This window comes from Myotis nattereri, assembly GCF_964212035.1.
Source record: "Myotis nattereri genome assembly, chromosome: 5".
Lineage (NCBI taxonomy): Eukaryota > Metazoa > Chordata > Mammalia > Chiroptera > Vespertilionidae > Myotis > Myotis nattereri.
Window position 1 is genome coordinate 83,762,015 of NC_138080.1, and position 20,495 is coordinate 83,782,509.

The 20,495-nt window shown below is 45.1% G+C and overlaps 1 protein-coding gene across 3 annotated transcripts in view; it reads left to right on the forward strand.

Annotated features, from left to right (window-relative positions):
* Window positions 1-4,089: 4,089 nt before the first annotated feature.
* The window catches only part of ARHGAP26 (Rho GTPase activating protein 26), a 413,435-nt gene continuing 397,029 nt past the window's right edge, over window positions 4,090-20,495 (forward strand). For all 3 annotated transcript variants that reach the window (XM_081091772.1, XM_081091773.1, XM_081091774.1), the window contains exon 1: window positions 4,090-5,513. In XM_081091772.1, coding sequence (XP_080947898.1) covers window positions 5,360-5,513 — 154 coding nt within the window. In that variant the 5' untranslated portion in view covers window positions 4,090-5,359. The remainder of the gene's footprint in view (window positions 5,514-20,495) is intronic.

Genomic DNA, 20,495 nt, shown 5'->3' on the forward strand with positions numbered 1-20,495 from the left:
AAACACATCGGCAGGGAAGAAATAGCCCGCGGTAGGTGAATATAATAAACAGGAAGTGTCCATGGGAAGCAGTGAAGGACACAGCCTAGGGGACCTTGGAAGTTAGAAGTCCGTGAGGTCACTGAGTTCAGGTGAGGACTAGAGCTCTGGGGCAGAGAGAGCACCAAGTGGAAACAGAGAGCGAGGCTGATAGGAAAGGTGAGCAGAGGCTGACCCGAAAATGCTGGGCACAGTGTGGATGGTGTTCATGGGCTAGCTGGGCTAAGAAGTGACTATGACTCTTGTCCACAGGTGTTCGTGGGCGCCAATTCAGAGCTAACAAGAATCCCCGATTTGGGGTGTGGTGAAGAAGGAAACTTTATTTGGTGTGAAACAGTTCAATTGCGATACAGCTGGCTGTGGAGCAGCTGAATTGTGATACAGCGTGGCTGTGAAAACAGCATGGCTGGGAGGCACCCCTGGGATCTGGCCCCCCTCTGGCTGGATAGCTCTGCTCTTCCTTGGTCTGCTCTGTTCCATGCCCGTCTACTCTGGTCTGCTCCGCTCTGTTCTGGTCAGATGGTGTTTCAGCTCAGACAGGGAGACACAGTCTTCCACCTTCAGTGGAAGGGAAAGTGTTCTCCGAGCTGGCGGGGAGCTGGTTTATATACACAGAAGTCCCCACCCCTGATCCCTGGTTGGCCGGTCCTCATGCAAATAAGGGCTCCAAATCTTGGCAGTTCGATTTGTCCAAAAGGCACTGTCTTGACTGGACAGAACAGCACCGCTATGGTTGTTTGGAGCTGCACAGATCTATTTGGATGGGGAAAGCCTCAGTCCTTTTGGTTGAAATAGGATTCCAGGAACTCCTGTTTAAGGGCTGGCTGGGATGGCAGAGACAGTGCAGAGGCAGGCAGTTCAGTGCAGGCCTCTCCCAGAAGTGCAGTTTGTGTGAGAGGTCCCTGTGTAGAAATGGCTGCTAGGCTCTGATTTTCTAATTCTCACCTGATGTGTGTGTGTGTGTGTGTGTGTGTGTGTGTGTGTGTGTGTGTGTATAATTTTAAATAGCGAAGAAGGAAGAGGGAGAGAGAGGGAGAGAGAGAGAGAGCGAGCCTCCTATATGGAGATTGAACCTGCAACCTTTTGGTGTATGAGACAATGCTCGAGTCTAGCTGAGCCACCCAGCCAGGGCGTAGGCTCTGGTTTTTTGTTTTTTTGGTGTTTTTTTTTTTTTAAATTTGAACCCAGTTAGTCACCGGAACCCTTCTTAGTAGTGTCTTCTTTCTCGGGGTTCACACTTTAGACAATTGATTCTTTGTTGGTGGATGAAGCAGAAATAATAGAGATGGAATATGTCTCTTATCTGTACACTTTGGTTGAAAGAGGTGGAAAAGCTAACAAATGTGGCCAAAGCTTAAAAGAGGAATTTATTGGCTCAAATAATAGAGAAGTATAGTAATATGCTATTTTTAGGTATGGCCAGGTCTGATTCTCAAATAATGTCTTCAGTACTTGGTTGCTCTCCTTGTTTCTTCATCTCTCAGTTCTTGTTTCCTCTGCATTAGCTTCATTCTCAGATAGGCTCTCCCCATTATATAGTGGCTCCTGGTATATATATATCCATCCAGCTTCAAGTTCAACAGAGAGTACCTTTGGTCTAGTTGCTCTAGCAAATCTAATAATTTTTTCTTATTAGATTTGGCTCTGATTGGGTGATGTGTCTGGTCCCTTTTTAAAGGTGAGATGTATATTTGGATATGGAGGTAGTATTCATCAGTCAAATGGGTATACCTATCTGGAGTTCAGAATAGAGGTCAAAGCTAGGATAGATATTTGTAGGTTGTTGGTGTGCAGATGGCATTTGCAGACATGAGGCAGGTTGAAGCAATCTCTGATGTGTGAACAGAGGTGGGATAGTCTAGTGTTCAGAGATTGAGAAAGTGAGGAGGAATCAGCAAAGGAAACTGAGAAGTGATCTGGGATGGTCCAATGTTGAGATTGGGCAAGTGAGGAGGAATCAGCAAAGGAAACTGAGAAGTGATCTGGGATGGTCCAGTGTTGAGATTGGGCAAGTGAGGAGGAATCAGCAAAGGAAACTGAGCAGGAGGGGACAATGAGAAAGGAGACCCCAGAGGTGGTGTGTGGATGGTGACCCAGAGGTCAACTGAAGAAAGATTATTGTGCCTTAAGTAAGAAACAACCTACCAAATTCTAATTTACCCCAGGTCTCCACGGATAGTGTATTTCCATGTGTGTATTTATGCTGTGTGTGTGTGTAAAATTTTTTTGGCCTGAGGTCACCCAGCTACCATATATTTGCTTTGTTCCTCCCTTAAAAATTCTGAGTCCATGTGGTCTAGAACTTCAGTTCTGGGTCTGTGGTTACAAATTTTATTAGTTCTCTTTTCTTCTTCTGCAAGATCACTTCACTTTCCTTTATATACTTCTAAGGAAAGCCTGAAGCATTGGCCATCTGCCAGGGCTGTCCATCCAGCAATTCATCCATCCATCCATCCATCTATCCACCCATCCATCCACCCAAGAGATAGTTACTGGGAATTTACAATGTGTAGGCACCCCTCTAGGCACTGGGGATACAGCCATGGACCACATAGTACCAGCACTATTCTTGCCACCAGGGAGCTTGCACTCCAGTGGAGTGGGGTGGGGCAGAGGGAGACAATGCGTGTTCAGGGCCAACAAACTAAATTAATATTGTTATGCCCACACGGATGAAAACAATCAGGGGTCTAAGATATAGAACAATGGAGACCAAGAGCGGGGACTACTGACATTGGAAGGGCAGGGGAGCTTCTCTGAGGAGTTAGGTCCTGACGTCTCCAAAGTAACCAGCAAATCTCTTTCTTTTTAGAGTCCTGAATGGAACCTGTGTTCCAGTTCCTAGAAACCCCCAGGCGGTGGGTTTCCTCCTTGCTTACCAGAACGATGGAGGAAACCTACCTCCATTCTATCTTCATGTGAGTACCTATCTCTACAATTTACAATATTAATTTAAATAATCAGTCCTTCAACAATTTTATCTAACATCTGCTAGAGGAAGCAACAGATTATAAAAAGGGAATTTATCAAAGTTCATCTTCCAACAACATGGTTAATTACCATTTAATTTAGCTAACATTTTATTTTTAGGAGGGAACAGTTATTACAGTGCAGACACTGGTTTAAATAAGCATTTATATGCATCCTATTATTTACTCTTCACAACTGCCCTGTGAGGTAGGTATTATTATCACCCCTATTTTCCACTTAAAAAAGCCTGAAGCTTAGAGAGGTTAACTGTCCAAGGTCACACAGCTAGCCCGTGGCTAAGCTGAGGTTAAAGCCCATGCCTGCTATTAAGTCTAAATGTGTAGATACGACCAGCAAATAGATCACATTCATTAATTTATGCATTCAATCAATTACTTTCTCAACATGGATGCCTTCTCTGGCCTCCTGAGTTAGCAACTCCTTCATGTTCCCAAGGACCCTGGCCTCCTATCCTAACTTATCATGCACTTTGCTATTGCTTGTTGCTTCTTTCTCTCCCACTGACGAGCAGCAGTCTAGTTCCTTGTTATTCATCATTGTATCCCTAGCATCTAGCCTAGTGCCTGAACGCAACAGACTTATTTAAAAAGCAAACACAAAAACAACAAACAACTTAAGTGAAAGAGGGCAGCTAGATCCTGGACATACAAATAATTTATTCAAGGACAGCACCTATTCTCTAGGACAGAGGTTCTCAACCTGTGGGTCCCGACCCCTTTAGGGGTCGAATGACCCTTTCACAGGGGTCGCCTAAGACCATCAGAAAACACATATATAATTGTATATTGTTTTTGTGATTAGTCACTATGCTTTAATTATGTTCAATTTGTAACAATGAAATTGGGGGTCACCACAACATGAGGAACTGTATTAAAGGGTCGCGGCATTAGGAAGGTTGAGAACCACTGCTCTAGGAGGTCACAATTCAGCACTAGACGCTGGGATCCAGCCTGACAAGTGCAGAGAATGAGCTACCAGAATGGATTTCTATTGTGGAACATAGGGACGACAGGGTGAGGCATTGGGTGTGGGAGGTTGGAGAGGGACACCTGAGAGGATCCATTCATTTATTCCACAAATATTTATCAATCACCGTAGCATACATAGCACATGGTAAGGGCTCAATATCTGTTATTAAATGCCAGCCACTGGTCAAGGTGTTGGGGATGCCACAGCGCACCAGAAATCTGCGGCGGCCCTTGCCTTCTGCTCACCGTGTACCGAAGGACTACAGGCTGTGGGCGTAATTATGTAAAATTGTGTTAGATGCCGAGCAGGAAAACAACAGGCGGCTGAAATTCTCCTAAGGATATTAGATCCTTCAGCTGGGGGCAGCCGTGGGCGGGTTTTAAGCAGGAGTCGCTGTGATGGGGACCAACTGTAGGGGGCGGGAAGACTGCAGGCAAGAAGAGCTGGTAATTTTAAGATGCAAATGTTTTCAGCCTTCCGGGAAGAAGGAGCATGTGTCTAGGGTCGACGTGGTCGCTCCGTGCACTCGGGGTTCTCCCGGGCCGAGGCTGCATTTTGAATGCAAACTTGAATGCCTAGCCATGCAGGGCGGGCAGAGGGGAACTGCAGCCCTCATTCCCAGGTTATTGGTACTAGGCACCTCTAGGCTCCTCCGCTTCCCAGACTTGCAGATGCACCATCTCGGACTAGGACCCTGATCGCAGCGTGCGGGCAAGATTCTGGGTGGCGGGCCCCGTGCACCGAAGCGATTACCACCTAGGTTCGGGTCTGCAGCACAGCGCGGGCGGGAGGGGGCGGAGCTTGCGCTGCAGCCCTGGGCGGTAAAGGGACCCGCCCTCTGCATCAGGCCCCGCCTCCAGACCCCGATGATTGGGTCAAAGCCGCGGAAGGGCCGGGCGTCCGCGGGAGGCCGGGGGGGTCGGGCTGAGGCGGGCGTGCTGATTGGTCCGGCTGGGATTAGGTCATCGCTAGCAGGTTCGAGCGGCCCGACGCAGCCGGGGCGGCTGAGGCTGCTGTGAGAGGGCGCTCGAGGCTGCTGGAGAGCTACCCAGCCGAGGAGGCGGGGAGGCGGCGCCCGCAATCGCTCGCCAGCTCGCTCGCTTCCCGGCGCCGCTGCTGGTCCGTTGCTGCGCTTCCTGCTCGCCTGCCGCTCCGTAACGCGCCGTAGCAGCCGGGTCCGGGCTGGGTTCGGGAGTCGTGCTCGCGGGCGGACGTCGTGCGAAAGGCGAGCCGCGGCCACACCTGTGGAGCCGGCGGCCGTCGGGGGTGCCAGTCGGGGTCTCACCGCGTGCGTGCTCGGGGCTGCGGGCCGCGAGGGCTCCCGGGGAGGCGCGCCCCCCGGCTGGGCGCCTCAGGCACCATGGGGCTCCCGGCGCTGGAATTCAGCGACTGCTGCCTGGACAGCCCGCACTTCCGAGAGACGCTCAAGTCGCACGAAGCGGAGCTGGACAAGACCAACAAATTCATCAAGGAGCTCATCAAGGACGGGAAGTCCCTCATCAGTGCGCTCAAGAGTGAGTGTCCCCGAGCCCAGCGGGGACGCAGCCCGGGGCGGGAGGGGCCGTCGGGCTCGCTCAGCCCCGGGTGTCTGGGCACCCGGGCGCCCGGCTGGGTTTCTCTCCCTGGGGCGCTGAGGGACCGGCGTAGATGCTCGTGAGTGAGGCGGGAAGGAGACGTAAAATGGGCGAGCCCGCGGCTCTCCGGCGAGGAAAGAGAGGGGCGCCCGGCCCCGTGCGTTCTGGAAGGGTCGGGGGATGGCCGAGCGCTGGGGGTGCCCCCGGCTCAGCCGTGGGTGTGCGCGGCACACAGGTGTCCCCGGAAGTGGGACGGCGGTGCCCGGGGCGCCGCAGCCTGTGGGAAACGCTCGCGCCCGCGGCTCCGGTTTCCTCGGGGAAGAGTTGCTCACCCCTGGGTGCCCAGCGTGGGAATGGAGCATCCCCGGCCCAGGGGGCGCTGCCTCCCCTCGGGAACAGGCGGCGTGGGACTGCTTCGCTCCCGGCACGCAGCTTCAGGCTGCTCGGGGCCGCCGGGTTGTCCGAAAGGCACGCGAGAAGGGCTGGGTGCAATGGTTGCTTAGCCCGGGATTCTTTGGAGGATTGGCGGCCAGTAAACCCCGCATCGAGAATCAGAACCGAGTACGAAGGCAGGTCCTGATTCTCGTGCTTAACAGGAGGTGAAAGGGGTGGGGCTCCAGAGCCCGAGTGTTCCTTTACTCCGAACCGTGGGCGAGTGTTTAAAAATAGAAGGAACACATCCTGACGCTCCCCCCTTCCGCTCCCTTGCTCTCCTTCTTACCTCTCCCGCTATCCTTGAAACGTCAAAGGTCTGAGAAGGAATGCCCTCGGTTCTCGATCAGAAAAGAGAAGTTTAAACTTATTCCTCAAGATTCTGAAACATTTTGGAAAACCACTTTTGTTTCCTTGCGGTGGGGGGAAGAAATGAAATCTGCATTCTGTGTATGATTTTCCCTGGCCTTTTTTTTTTTTTTTTTTTTTTTTTTGCAGAGCCAGAGAGTTGTTCCTTCCGGCCAAACAAGAGTGGCCTGGGGATGAGCATCTCAGATTGTGAGATCCTTTGGGTGCTTTTTCAGGCCGTCCCTTTAAAAATAGTCCAGCCCATCTTTTAGTTTTGAGAATCAGGAATAATGTGAAGGCAGAGAGTGGAATTGTCTTTGACTTCACTTTTCCTGTCTCTGTGATGGATTTCTTCGTAGGTAATACCTTTCAGCCGAGAAAGGTTGTGTTGGCAGATGAAGGACCTAACTGTGAGAATTTCCCCAGCTTCACTAAAGGAAATTTACGGAAGGCAGGTGCCTGAGATGTCATTTTGTGAGCCTTTTATTTCTAAAAATGAAGAGGGCGACAATGGAACCCCAGGGCAGCAGGTGCCAATCTTTTGGGGTGAAATAACCGTAGAACTGTGACGTGATGAGGCTCCTCAGAGGCCGGAGACTGTGACCTGAAGCACGTAAACAGATTCTTCCTTTATCAATGATCAGGGCCATCCTGGGTTCAGGGAATACTTGACCCCTGGTTTGGAGTAAGTTAGGAGCCCATTTATAGATTGGGCCCCACCAATTTTGATTGAATCTCAGGCCTTTAATCAGGCCTCTGCTTTATCCAGTGAACATTTCGATGCTGCGCCTGCTGTGTGCTGGGTACTGCCCTGGGCATGGAGGATGGAGCAGTGAATACTCAGCCCCTGGGGCTACAGGGACTCAATAGAATTATCTCATGTGCTGTTACTCTTTTTACAAATGAGAAAACAGGCTTGGGGGATTCACTAGTCCAGAGCCACACTAGCAGCCAGGCTTAGTTTGGAACCCCCACTTGGTCTGAGCTGGAGATGGAGTTCTTGCTGATGCAGAGCTCTTAATCCTGCCCCATGCCACTTACCCAGAATGGCCCCTATGGACCAAGCCTTCTGGAATTAGGACTTTGATTTTGTATCTGGCCTTGAATTTAAAGAGGGTGCAAGCGTGTGGCTGGTAGTTTATTTGACTGCTATAATTGGTGTGTGTGTGTGTGTGTGTGTGTGTGTGTGTAAGAATTCTTCGGGTAGGAGGAAATAATGCAGTGATAGGGGTTAAGAGTTATTGAAGTTGTGTAATGGAATTGACCAGACCTGTAACTTGGGGGAAAGTCTTACATGGAACTAAGTGTTCTAATCTCTGAATATGTAGTTCTACTACTACTATTACTACTTCTACTACCACCACTACTACTTGGACAGGCCATGTGACCTCTTACAGCGGTTCTCAACCTGTGGGTCACGAACAATGAAAATACATCCTGGATATCAGATATTTACATTATGATTCATAACAGTAGCAAAATTAGTTATGAAGTAGCAACGAAAATAATTTTATGGTTGGGGGTCACCACAGCATGAAGAACTGTATTAAAGAGTCACGGCATTAGGAAGGTTGAGAACCACTGTAAGAGGATGAAATCCCAGACTTGAGGCATTCCGTTATCATTAGGTGCTTGCTACATTGTATATACTACTACTGTATTAGTATTTGTGTATTGTTTTCCTTTGGGTGATAATTATCCCTACTGTAAATGTAAAGGTAGTATTTTAAAAAATAAGTACATAATTTATAAGTAACAGTGGTTTGGATGATTTATAGTTTCTTCCGGCTCTAAAATTTTATGGCTTTATTTTATAATTAGTATTTATAGATCTTTAGATTTAAGTTTTATTTGTGTGTTTATATGGGGCAATAAAACTGGCCTTTAGGGATTGCCAAGGTTCAGCGAGATCATTGTTATTGCTGCCACTTTATGCGTGAGGAAACTGAAGATCAGAGAGATCAGTAACCTGCCCAAGGCAACACAGTAAATAAGTAAGTATATTTAAAGTGGTCTGATTCCAAAGCCTGTGCACTTAATCCTGAAGCAAAACTGTCCACTAGGTCAGTTTTCTCTAGAGTCCCCTTGAAAATCTGGTTAACACCATGGACTCCATAAAATGAACTTACAGTCTTCCCCTGGAGTCCAAACTTCTGGTCAGGACACATAGAAAAAAAGCAAGAAGATGATTTGGGACCTGGCTTTGGAGATAGTTCTCATTTGATGTGCAGTAGTGCCTTTGAGGCTCCCAGTCACTTTTTCTATGCTGATTTGTTCGGCCTTTTCTGTGGGCACTTATCCACCCAGGACCCTTTCCTTGACCTGATTAATCAGTGTCTCAATGAAGAGGATTCTTCTCTCTCTCTCTCTCTCTCTCTCTCTCTCTCTCTCTCTCTCTCTCTCTCTCATAGAGACAGTAGAGGGTCAAGATGAATTTGGGACTTACAGAATTAAGAAATTTAGGGTTTCCTGGGTTTGAATCTTGACCCCATCACATACTGGGTGACTCTGGCCAAGTCACTAAGCCGGAGCTCCTCCTATGTAATATGAGAACGGCCATATTCACCCCCTAGAGTGGTTGTGAGATCTAAATGAAACTGTGTATAAAGAAAATACATTAGCTTGAGCTGGTGCATAGCACTGCTCAATTAGTGATAGTTATCATCTTCCAGCATTCAGGCATGTCAAAACTTGGAGCAAAAGCCACTTACGAGTAGAAGGTTGGTAAATTTGGTTTGGGTATAAAGAGTTAGGCTCCTGCTACCTTCATGCCAGTTGTTGGTAGCTTACACAGTGGTGTATGTATTAACTATTGGTGGGAAGAATCCTGGTAATGTTTGGGTAAAGTTGTGACTATGCAAAATAAAACAAAAAAACCACAGTTAAAAAGAAAAAGAAAAAAAAGTAAGTCTCCTAATATCTTTGCTGTTCCTAATAACATTCCGGCAGCTTGAATTTTCAATCTTCTTGCAGGAGTAACTCCCTGCCTCGGTGGTTGTGCTGGCTGCCTCTCTCTGCCTTGTAGGGAAAGCTTGTGGAATATATTGGACTTCATGCCTGGCTATCTCATGGAGTCAATGGCAAAACAAATGTAGTTTCATAGAAATGAAAGTGAATCAGGTTGTTGCCTTTGAGAGGTGGTGAGGGTCTTCAGGAACTGTGTTTCTATCTTGGCATTTGGTTTATGAACCTATTGCTGGGGATATGCCCCTTTAAATTTGACTTCTGTTCTCTGAGACAGAATGAGGTATCCTTATTCTCATAGTCTAAGGTGAGTCAGAAATACACATTTTAAAATATCAACTTTATTGAGATATAATTCACCATACCGTACAGTTCACCCATTTAAAGCATCCAATTGAATGGTTTTTAGTACATTCACAGTGTTGCACAACCATCACCACAATCAATTGAACATTTTCATCACCCTCAAAAGAAACCCCATTCTTGCCAGGTTGGTGGATCAGTGGTTGAGCATTGACCTATGAACCAGGAGGTCACTGTTTGATGCCCAGGTTGCACATGCCCAGGTTGCAAGCTCAGTCCCAAGTAGGAGGTGTGCAGGAGGCAGCCAATCAATGATTCTCTCTCATCATTGATTTTCTCTCTCTCGCTCCCTCTCCCTTCCTCTCTGAAATCAATAAAAAATATATTTTTAAAAAGAAACCCCATTCCCATTAGCAGTCATCCATTTTCCCCCAACTCCACTTCCCCAATCTCTAGTCAACCACTCATGTAATTTCTATCTATATAGATTGGCCTATTCTGGACATCAGAAGTGCAATTTAAATAGTTTTTTCCAAGATGGTGGCGGGTGACCAGCTTTAGGCACAGAGTTCTTGATTGGAATTCTGTAAGTTGCTCTCTCTTCCTCAGGGGGATTTAAGTAGAGACGAGGTCCCAAAGACTGAACCAGGGCCCAGGGAAACCCAGGTTTGCCTTTGTGTTTCCAACCCAGGAGAGGGAACTGGCTTTAAAAAAAAGTCCTTCCACTTTAATTCATTCTGCCCTCGATTGGATTGAATAAATTGCATCTAATCTGTAGTTCTCAACCCACTGACTGAGACTTAAGCTCTCCTCCTCCCTGCTTTTAAAACTAATAGACTTTATTTTTAGAGCAGTTTCAGGTTTCTAGAACAATTGAGTGGAAAGTATAGAGAGTTCCCATATAGTCTCTCACACCTATTCCTTCCTGTTATTAACATCTTCAAGTAGTGAGGTACATTTGTTACAGTGGTGATACAATGTTATTAACTAAAGTCCATAGGTTACATTAGGGTTCGCTCTTTGTGTTGTGCATTCTGTGGGTTGGGACAAATGTATAATAACAGGTATTGGCCATTATAGTATCATACAGAATAGTTTCATTGCCCTAAAATCCCTAGTGCTTCACTCCTATGCCCCATCCGTGACAACTACTAAACTTTTGGTTTCCCCAGTTTTTCCTTTTCCAAAATGTCATATAGTTGGAATCATACAGTATGTAGCCTTTCCACATTGGCTTCTTTCACTTAGCGATATGCATTTAAGGTTCCTCCATTTGTTTTGTGATGTAATAGCTCATTTCTTTTTATCACTGACCAATTTGCCATTGTCAGTATGTACCACAGGAATGTGTCCATTCATCTATAGAAGGACATTTTGGTTGCTTCCAAGTTTTGGCAATTATGACTAAAGCAGTTTCACGTGCGGACATGAGTTTTCAACTCATTTGGGTAAATGCCAAGGAGCGCAATTGCTGGATCATATGGTATGGTAAGAGCATATCTAGTTTTGTAAGAAACTGCCAAACTATCTTCCAAAGTGGCTGCACCATTTTACGTTCTCACCAACAATGAGTGAGAGTTCCTGTTGCTGCACATCCTCAGCCACAATTTGGTGTTCTCCGTATTTTAGACTCAGGGTGTAACTAAAATCCTATCTTTTTCCAGAACTTTTTCATCATTCCAAACTGAAACTCTATACCCACTAAACAATAACGCCCCTAGTACCTGGCAAACCTCTATCCTACTTTCTCTCTCCATGAATTTGAGTACTCGAGCTACCTCATATTAGTGGAATAATCAAGTATTTGTCCTTTTGTGTCTGGTTTACCTGGTATTTCACTTAGCCTAATGTTTTCAAGGTACATACATGTTTTAGCATGTATCAGAATTTCATTCCTTTTTATGGTTGAATATCTTATTTGTTGAGTTTTAATTACCAACAACTATCATTAAGAAAGACTATTCTTTCTTGGCTGGTGTGTCTCAGTTGGTTAGAGTGTTGTCCCATGCACCAAAGGGTCGTGAGTTCGAATTCTGGTCAGGGCAGTACCCAGGTTGCAGGTTCCATCCCCAGTGGGTGTGGGTACGGGAGGCAACTGATCGATGTTTCTCTCTCACATTGATGTTTCTCTCTCTCTCCCTCTCTCTGCCTCTCACCCTCTTTCCCTCCCTCTCTCTTTCTCTAGAATCAATGAAAAACATATCCTCGGGTGAAAATTAAGAAAAAAGAAAGAAAGACTATTCTTTCTCTTTTAAATTTATAAAAAGGTATTTTTCCCCCTCTCCTCTTTTATACCCCTTCAGAATGATCACTAACACTCTGAATTAACCTACTGATTTATCATGGGTATGTATCTCAAGAACATTAAATTTATGGTTATTCTTTTCAAAGTAGTCATTTGTTTTAGGTCTTCATATTTTTAGGGAGTTTTTCCCCCCCAGTGCTTTATTGAATTATTTCACCAGTTTTAATTGTACAATTTAGAGTTCTGCAACCAACACCCCAATCCAATTTTAGAACATTTGCGTCACCCCACAAAAAGGCTCTCACCTGGAGGTTCTGGGGGAGAATCTTCCATCCACCTCACTTCAGTTGTCCACAGGATTCATTTCCCAGTGGCTGTCTGAGGTCCCCATTCTCTTGCTGACTATCAGCAGGGGCCTCTCTCTGTTCTTAAGAGATAGCCACACTCCTTCTCTTGTGGCTCCTCCATCTTCAAAGCCAGCAAGAGCCCTCTTAGTTCTCAGAATGCCCACTGAAACTCTGATTTCCTCTTTTGCCACGGGCCAGGGAAAACTCCCAGATTTTAAAGGGTTCCTGTGATTAGATTAGGCCCACCTGGATAATCGCCTTTTTGATGAACTGAAAGTCAATTGATGAATTCTTTGTGCTGTATAATGTAACAGAACCGCAGGACTGATAGCTCATCATAGTCACAGGCTCCCCCATACCATGATCTGGCAGTACTGTCACTTTTTTATTCCTTGGGCAGGGCAAACTCTTTCTTACCCCAAGGCATTTACACTTGCTCTTCCCTCCACTGGGAAGATTTAGCTCTAAACCTTCTTTTGCACAGTTGGCTGCTTCTAGTCATTTCAGCCTCCATCAGAGGTATCCTCAGGCAGGCTGAATCCCTGCCCACCCAGCTGGTCAATGTCAACCATACCTTCTATTGGTATTTTCTTCATGTATATATCAATAGTTCAGGTTATTTTGCTGACTTATATGTTGACTTATTTTTGTCTGGCTCTCCTAGCTTGATGTAAACCCTATGAGAGTCTTTCTCTGAGTTTCTTGTCTCCCACTGGCCTGTCAGAGCCCCTAGCACTTGGTTGGTGCTCAATAAATAATGTTTGAATAAATAAGTGAATGAGTAGGACAGTGGATTAAGTCTAACCTCAGGGGATCCTGAGAGGGAATACTTCAAAGAGTTAGACAGCCTAAATATCCCTGTAGGTTTGTCTTTTCTGAAAATTTAAGTTAAATTGAATTGTATGTGGTCTATTGCATCTTCATTTAGCATAGCATAATGCTTTTAGATTCATCCATGATGTAGCATGCATCAGTGGTTTGTTTCTTTTTATTACTGAAGAGTATTCTATTTGTAAATCCTGTTTTGTTTACCCATTCACCAACTAATGAACATTTGGGTTCTTTCTAGTTTTTGGCTCTTATGAATGTTACATTGAAAATTTGTATATATGTCTTTTGTAGACATATGTTTTCATTTCGCATTTCACTTCTTACTAGGGGTATAATTGCTAGGTTCTATAGTTAATGTATGTTTAATTTGAAAAACAACAACAAACACCTGCCAAACTTGTTTTCCATAGCAGAAGCATCATTTTAAATCCCCACCAGCAAGGTACTAGGGTTGTGATTTCTCCAGGTCATCTCCAACACTCGTTTTAGACTGTCTTTTTGATTGTGGCAATCCTAGTGGTTGTGAAGTAGTATCTCATTGTGGTTTTAATTTGTGTTTTCCTGATGACAAATGATCTTGAGCATCTTTTCATGTGCTTCTTGGCTATTGGTGCATTTTCTTTGCTGAAATGTCTTCAGATATTTTTGTTGGGCAGTATTTTATATCTTGGATCTCCTCCCCCTTTTACTTTGTTTCATAAAACTTTTGATGGTTAAGTGAACAGCCTTCAGTGTATTCTTCATTAGCCTTCATTTGGGGACTTTTTAATTCCATTTACTTCAAACCTCAGATGCATTTAACTGGTCAGTTTCAGGATCCCAGGGCTTAGGAAGGTGGTTCTTAGGAAGCTGACATTCAAGTGTTTGCTCTGGGCAGGCTAGCCAGCATCTCTCTGGGCAGAGGTGGCAGGCTAGCTATCCAAATTCCGACCAGTGTAAGCTAATGATCACAAACACCATGACTTGACAAAGTGAGAATGGGTCAGGGAGGAACCTATCACCACTGAGCAATTGGGGAAAGCAGCCCATGAAGGTGACTTTGTTACCCTGTCAAGGCCACTGCATTTCGAAAAGTTAACCTAGGGAGGGGTGCCCATATAGAGCTAACAGTCAAAGTGGTTTTCTAGATTTACATTTCTGACTGACCCTAGTTTTAACTTTTAACTATAATCCAGTATTTTTCCAATTATGTATTTCTTGCCATCAAAGGAAGGCTTTCACTAACACACATGGGGGCCTGCTCTGCTCTACCATGTCCTCTAAGCTCTAGACTACACAGTAAGGGTTTTTAGGATGGCAGTAGTAGGTGCAGAAGTCACGAGGAGGGACAGTGCATGGAGTGCTTGGGGACTGGCAGGGAGAGCAGTGTGGTTGGAGCAGAGTAATGGCAAATGAACAGGCAGGGAGTCCAAGAGTCAGGTTATGGGGGTCTTGTGACCCAGAAAGGACTCTGGGTTTCATTCTAAGTGTGATGGGCAGCCATGGCCATGGGAGGTTGTGACATGTCCTACTTGTGTGTTTAAGAGATCTTGGGACCGCTGTGTGGAGAATAGGTCTAGTGGGGCAGGAATGGAGGCAAGGAGACCAGTTAGGAGGCTGTTCTAATAGGTCAGGTAAGAGGCAATGTACCTGGGCCTAGAGTGGCAGCATCAGAGATGGTGGTCAGATTCTGGGTATTTTTGGAAGTAGCGTCCATAGGATTTGCTGTTTGATTAGATTTGGGTTATGAGAAAAAAGAGAGAAGTCAAGAATGATTTAAATGTTTTTGGCTGGAGCAGTTATATGAATGATGGTGCTATTTTATGAAATAAGACTTGGGAGTAGTATTAGGTTTGAGGGGAAAATGAACAGTTTGAATGAATGACCTAATGTTACCGTGCAAAGACCAAAAGATTACATGGTTTATGAATACATTTTTATAAAAGCATCAGAGAATATGGAAATGAACAGAGTAAAGCTCCCTTCCTAGTTAACCACTGTCACCAGCTCAGTATGCTTTTTTCTTGTCTTTTTTTTCTGTGCATATTTGTTTTTTTATAAATGGGATTATACTCTATGAGTTATTCTCTGTTTTGTTTTTCTAATTAATACTATGTTTTAGTAATCTTCCCTGTCAGTACATGTACATAAGTGCATTCTTTTTAGTGACTGCAGAAAGTTCTGTCATGTGCAAATATAGCTTATGTACCTAGCCTCCTATTGCAGGATGTTTGGATTGTCACAGTTTTTCACTATAGAGGAAGTGCTGCAGGGATTACTTGCACACCCACCTTTGTGTGCGAGTCCCAGTATTCCCACACTAGTTTGCTAGAAGATTTCCAGAATCCTTGAAGATTCCTCCAAGTTTGCCAAACTCCAATTTTTAGAAGCTTTTTGACATCTATTGTTTAGGTCCTTTGCATCACATTGGCCAGTTGATACTTGTCTAGTGTTCTTTTGAATGTGTGAGGTTATTTCTAAAGCTTAATTAACTTTTTGCTTATAGTGGAAGCATTCTTTTTTTAAAAAATATATTTTATTGATTTTTTACAGAGGAGGAGAGAGGGATAGAGAGTTAGAAACATCGATGAGAGAGAAACATTGATCAGCTGCCTCCTGCACACTCCCTACTGAGGATGTGCTCACAACCAAAGTACATGCCCTTGACTGGAATTGAACCTGGGACCCTTCAGTCCCCAGGCCCAAGCTCTATCCACTGAGCCAAACCCGTTAGGGCTGGAAGTGTTCTTTTTTTTTTTTTTAAATATACTTTATTGATTTTTCACAGAGAGGAAGGGAGAGAGATAGAGAGTTAGAAACATCGATGAGAGAGGAACATTGATCAGCTGCCTCCTGCACATCTCCCACTGGGGATGTGCCCGCAACCCAGGGCCCGGAATCGAACCTGGGACCTTTCAGTCCGCAAGCCGACACTCTATCCACTGAGCCAAACCGGTTTCGGCATGGAAGTGTTCTTAACAGATCAGGCCTTTCTGTTAGGCACTGACATGGATTCTAAACGAGGGGATAGAAAAAAAATGTGTAGGTGTGTGTGCCTGTCTGTGTGGGCGTGTGTGTGGTGTGTGTGTGTGTGTGTGTGTGTGTGTGTGTGTGTGTGTGAGAGAGAGAGAGAGAGAGAGAGAGAGAGAGAGAGAGAGAGAGAGATTGAGATTACAATTAATTGGCTGTGTCCTTGGGCCTGTCTGCTATCTTTTCTGAGCTGCAGGTGCTTACAGATAAAATGGGTGATGGGATGGGGCTTTGCCCATATCTAATGGGATATTTCAACATTAAATTTCAGGGACTGAGAAGGAAATCACATTTGTTAGGGTGAGAAAACAGCATTAGTGGCCAGAGGAATGTTTACAAATTAGGGTCACTGGGGTTTACACATTTTTGTAGAAACCCAGTATGGAGAAAGAGAGGAAATAGTAAGGAAAACAGCTCCTCAGTGTGTGCCAGAAGCTGTCATGGCATGTTTACATCTGGCTCATTTCACCTTGGTTGGAAGGCACAGAATGCTGCAGAGGGTGAGCTTGGAGGCTGGGCAGTGGCCTACTATATTTAGAAAGAGGAGATTCCTGGGGTTAGAGTGGTCTGGGTGCATGCCTGTGTTTTCTTTGCCAGAAGAACAAAGGTTTGAGGGGCTTGGGAATTCTGGACCAAACCTTGTTAACTGGCTGGCTCTCTGGGCCACGCCAGTAGCTACGCTTTGACTCCTGCTGCTGCATCAAAGGAAAAGCCAAAATCAGCCCCATTTCACATGGTTTGTAAAGACACCACAGGTAGATTTTATAGCTCATCTGATCTTGCTATCAGATGTGCTTTCAAGGCCACTTTGAACACTGAAAATATGAACTGGCTCCTCCTGTTCTTTAGGTAGACTTCAGATAGATTTCCAGGCAGATCGAGTGGAACCTTGGCAGTTTCTGTGCCACTGAGACGTCAAGCAGATACAACTAAAACCTTAACAGATTCCTGACTGCGAATTTCATTATTGCACTTGTGGGCCAGCAGGTCGAAAATAATTATCAGTTGAGCAAATAAAATTAAAAAAAACATTTTTACTTAAATTCATACCTATGTTTCTTTTTAAAAAGTGTAAGTAGGTAATATTCAAAAAGGACAAAAAAAGAATTTATCCTTTGAATTCCTACTGTCTCCTGATCCCTAGTTCTAATGGGAGGCAACATTTTACGGGTTCTTGTATATATTTCATACATAATTTATGCATATGCCAGCAAATATATTTATGTATTTTTTTAGTAGCACGCCATATGCAGTGTTTTGCATATATTTGCAGTGTGACACTATTTTATTATGCTTTAGATAATATTCTACATTGGTACATGTAGATCTAACTTAGTTTTAGCATTTCATTGGCATTGTAGTCCACTGAATGGATATAACGTAGTTTATTTAACGAGCACCCCTAATAATAAACATTTAGATGATTTCCAGTCTTTTACCATGACAAGCAATGCTGCTGTGAGCATCCTGGTGTTACCTGTCATGAGCACATACGTGAGTAGATCTGTAAGACGACTTCCTAGAAATGGAACTGCTGGGTCCAAGAGTATGCACTTTTTTCATTTCGATAAAAGTCTCATCGGAGTGTTTCTGAAAAGTTCCGCGTGAACTGAATTTTATAAATTGTGATTTTAAAGTAGGAAGGAAGCTCATTATTTAGTTTATGACAGAGTGGCCTCTGTAGTAAAACAATGCTTAGAGTTTTCTCCATTTCCTACTTCCCAATCTCTGTATGTATTGTTGATTCTGGAATTAAAAGCCACAACAAAATCATTCCCTAAAATGAGACACAGTGTACCAGGAGTCACTTGAACTTACAGCCCCAGGGAACCTGTTTGTGTTCCTAGTGAGGGTGCTGTTGAGTTTTATCTTTGTGCAGCATGTGCATTATTCAGGAAGTGTGGCAATTGAAGGCGGGCAGTCTTCTACCTTTGGTGACTGGAGGTCATGCCTTTGGGCCAGTAGGCACACCTTGTCTACCAGTGAAGCTTCTGGGGAGTGGAGAGGGAACAGAGAGTTTTGTCTGACGTCTCTCTTCTGTCAGCCTCTTCTGCAGAGTTTAGCACTTCCCCCAGTGGAGGACAGGATTACTAGTATGTCACCTGTCCTCTGTGGTCTCTAGCCCAGTGCCTGTGACAGCTCACATTGGCGTGGAAGGCTCCTGGTGGTGGGTTTCTGGGACCGGACAGACACAGTTCCTGTCTTCTAGGAGCTCAGTGCCTTGACAGGCAGGGAAGGCATAGACAGTCCGCAAGTAAGTACAGCAGGATGATTGCTAGCAGTCTGAAAGGGTCTGTGGAAGAGGGAGCAGAGAACTTTGGGAAAGAACTTGAAGGCTTATCAAGTCCAGTGAGGCAGTGTTCCAAATCGCAGGCATTTGAAACCACCTCTGTTATTTTTGTCCACTTTACTACTGTTTATTTCCTTTGAAAAACTGTACTTGTTAAAAAGGGAACTTCATGACATTCTGAAATCATAGGTTTGATGTGGTTAGCAATATTTTTTTTTTTCTAAAATGTCTTGAAATAATCATTAAATTGAAAATATGTTTCTCCAGGTGGTTCTAAGGTGTAGTGGTTCTCAGCCATAGCTGCCCATTGAAATCACCTAAGGAGCCTGGGACTCATCTCTGGAGATTTTAATGTAATTTGTTTTGATTGCAACTTTGTCAATGTATTATGTAAAATAATCCCATATCTTATCAGTGATTTGAGCTTTATTCAGCGTAACACTATGCCAAGGCAGAAGCATGCAAGAGAATGAACCATCTGGCCATCATGCTGGGGAGGGAAGGGAAGGTGGGCTGTGCTTCTCAGCTGAGGGTACAGGTGTTGGAGTAGGTGGCAGTGTGCCAAGGTTATACAAAGCCAGTGGCAGTAAGTATACTTTGTTTTAAAATCTGTCTTAATGGAATTATTGTTTGGATATTCAGTCAAACGCTGATAAGTTATAGAGGAGAATGCAGGCTTCCATGGCGTTTTTGAGATGTGCTGGCTGAAGAGAACATGTAGTCTATAGTGGACAGAGGAGGTAGGAGTCTCAGGGTGATGGCTGAACTGTGTACTACAGGAGAATAACCGTGTGGATGACGGGGATATGGAGGTAAGTCAGCCTGTCCTTGCTGAATTGTTCCCAGGAGACATGCAGGGGGAGACACCTGCAAGGTGGTGGGAACACAGGTCTGCCGCTCTGGAGAAGATGGGGTACCGGTGTAGGTTTGGGTCTCACCAGGTGCTATTCGAGGCCTAGGCAGTGGTTCCCGGGCACAGCTGCCCATTGAAATCACCTAAGGAGCCTGAGACTCATCCCTGGAGATTCTGATGTAATTTGTCTTGGTTGCAACTTGGGCATGGGGAATTTTAAAAGCTCCCCAGGTGATTCTAATGTGTAGCAAAAGTGAAGAACCACTGGCACGGAGTGAGAAGAATGGAGGCCAAAATCCTGGGGAATATCGACATTCAGCAGAACAGGTGGGTAGAAGAGAATTGGAGAGACTTTTGCTCTATGACCAGGTGTTTCATCCTGGCCAGTTAGGTGAGGGCATGTCCAGAGGCCTTTGGATTTGACCTTTGGAAGTGAAACTGGAGAAAGCAGTATAAGTACAAAGGTGATAAATATCCACCTTACAATATTATTGTGAAGAATTCATGAGATAACTGTAGGTGTTGTGCTTAGCAGGGTAAACAGATGCAGAGTAAGTGCCCTATAATTGGAACATGCCATTGTTGTCATTTCTAGATTATCCGTGTTGTAAGGTAGTGGATCTTAGATGTGAATGCATGTAAGAATTCCCCTAACTGTAGCTTCCCGGGCTCTCACAGGAAATTCTGATGGATGAGCTCTGGGATGAGGTATGGAAATCTGCATTCCTTACAGGTGATTTGCCTGGAGGGGGTCCTTGGACCACACATGAAGTCTGTATAGGCCCATAGAGATCCTATATAAACCTGGTCTGAAATTCTTTGTCTCCCCCCAACATGCATAGCTGTGCTGGCTAGCCTCATATTAGGACATCTCAGGTATTTAGAAGGAGCTCTGTGGCAGGTCAAGGAACCATGGGGGAGGGCGGATGGTTCAAAAGAGTACAGATTCTACCCACGTCAGGACATCTTGGCCTGTGGCTCCACACGTGCAATCCAGTTGTTCCATGAGTTTGGCCTGTGAGCGGGGACCCTTCTGCAGCATTGGGGGGTGGCGCAGCTCCTGAAGGGACACTTTACTAGTATGTTCATGGGCTATCACAGGACAAATGTTCTCCCAAAGTAAACGTTTGGTGCCCTTGTCAAATTTAAAGTCATTTGGGTTCAAAGCCTGTAATTTTGTTGCACATTTGAAAAACCCCCACAACATTCAGGGAGCATAATGAGCTGGCCGAACTGTTGCACAGCTAGAAGAGGGTATGCGGTGTTTGGGGGAGAGTAGGAGAGAGACTGGCTGATGGCG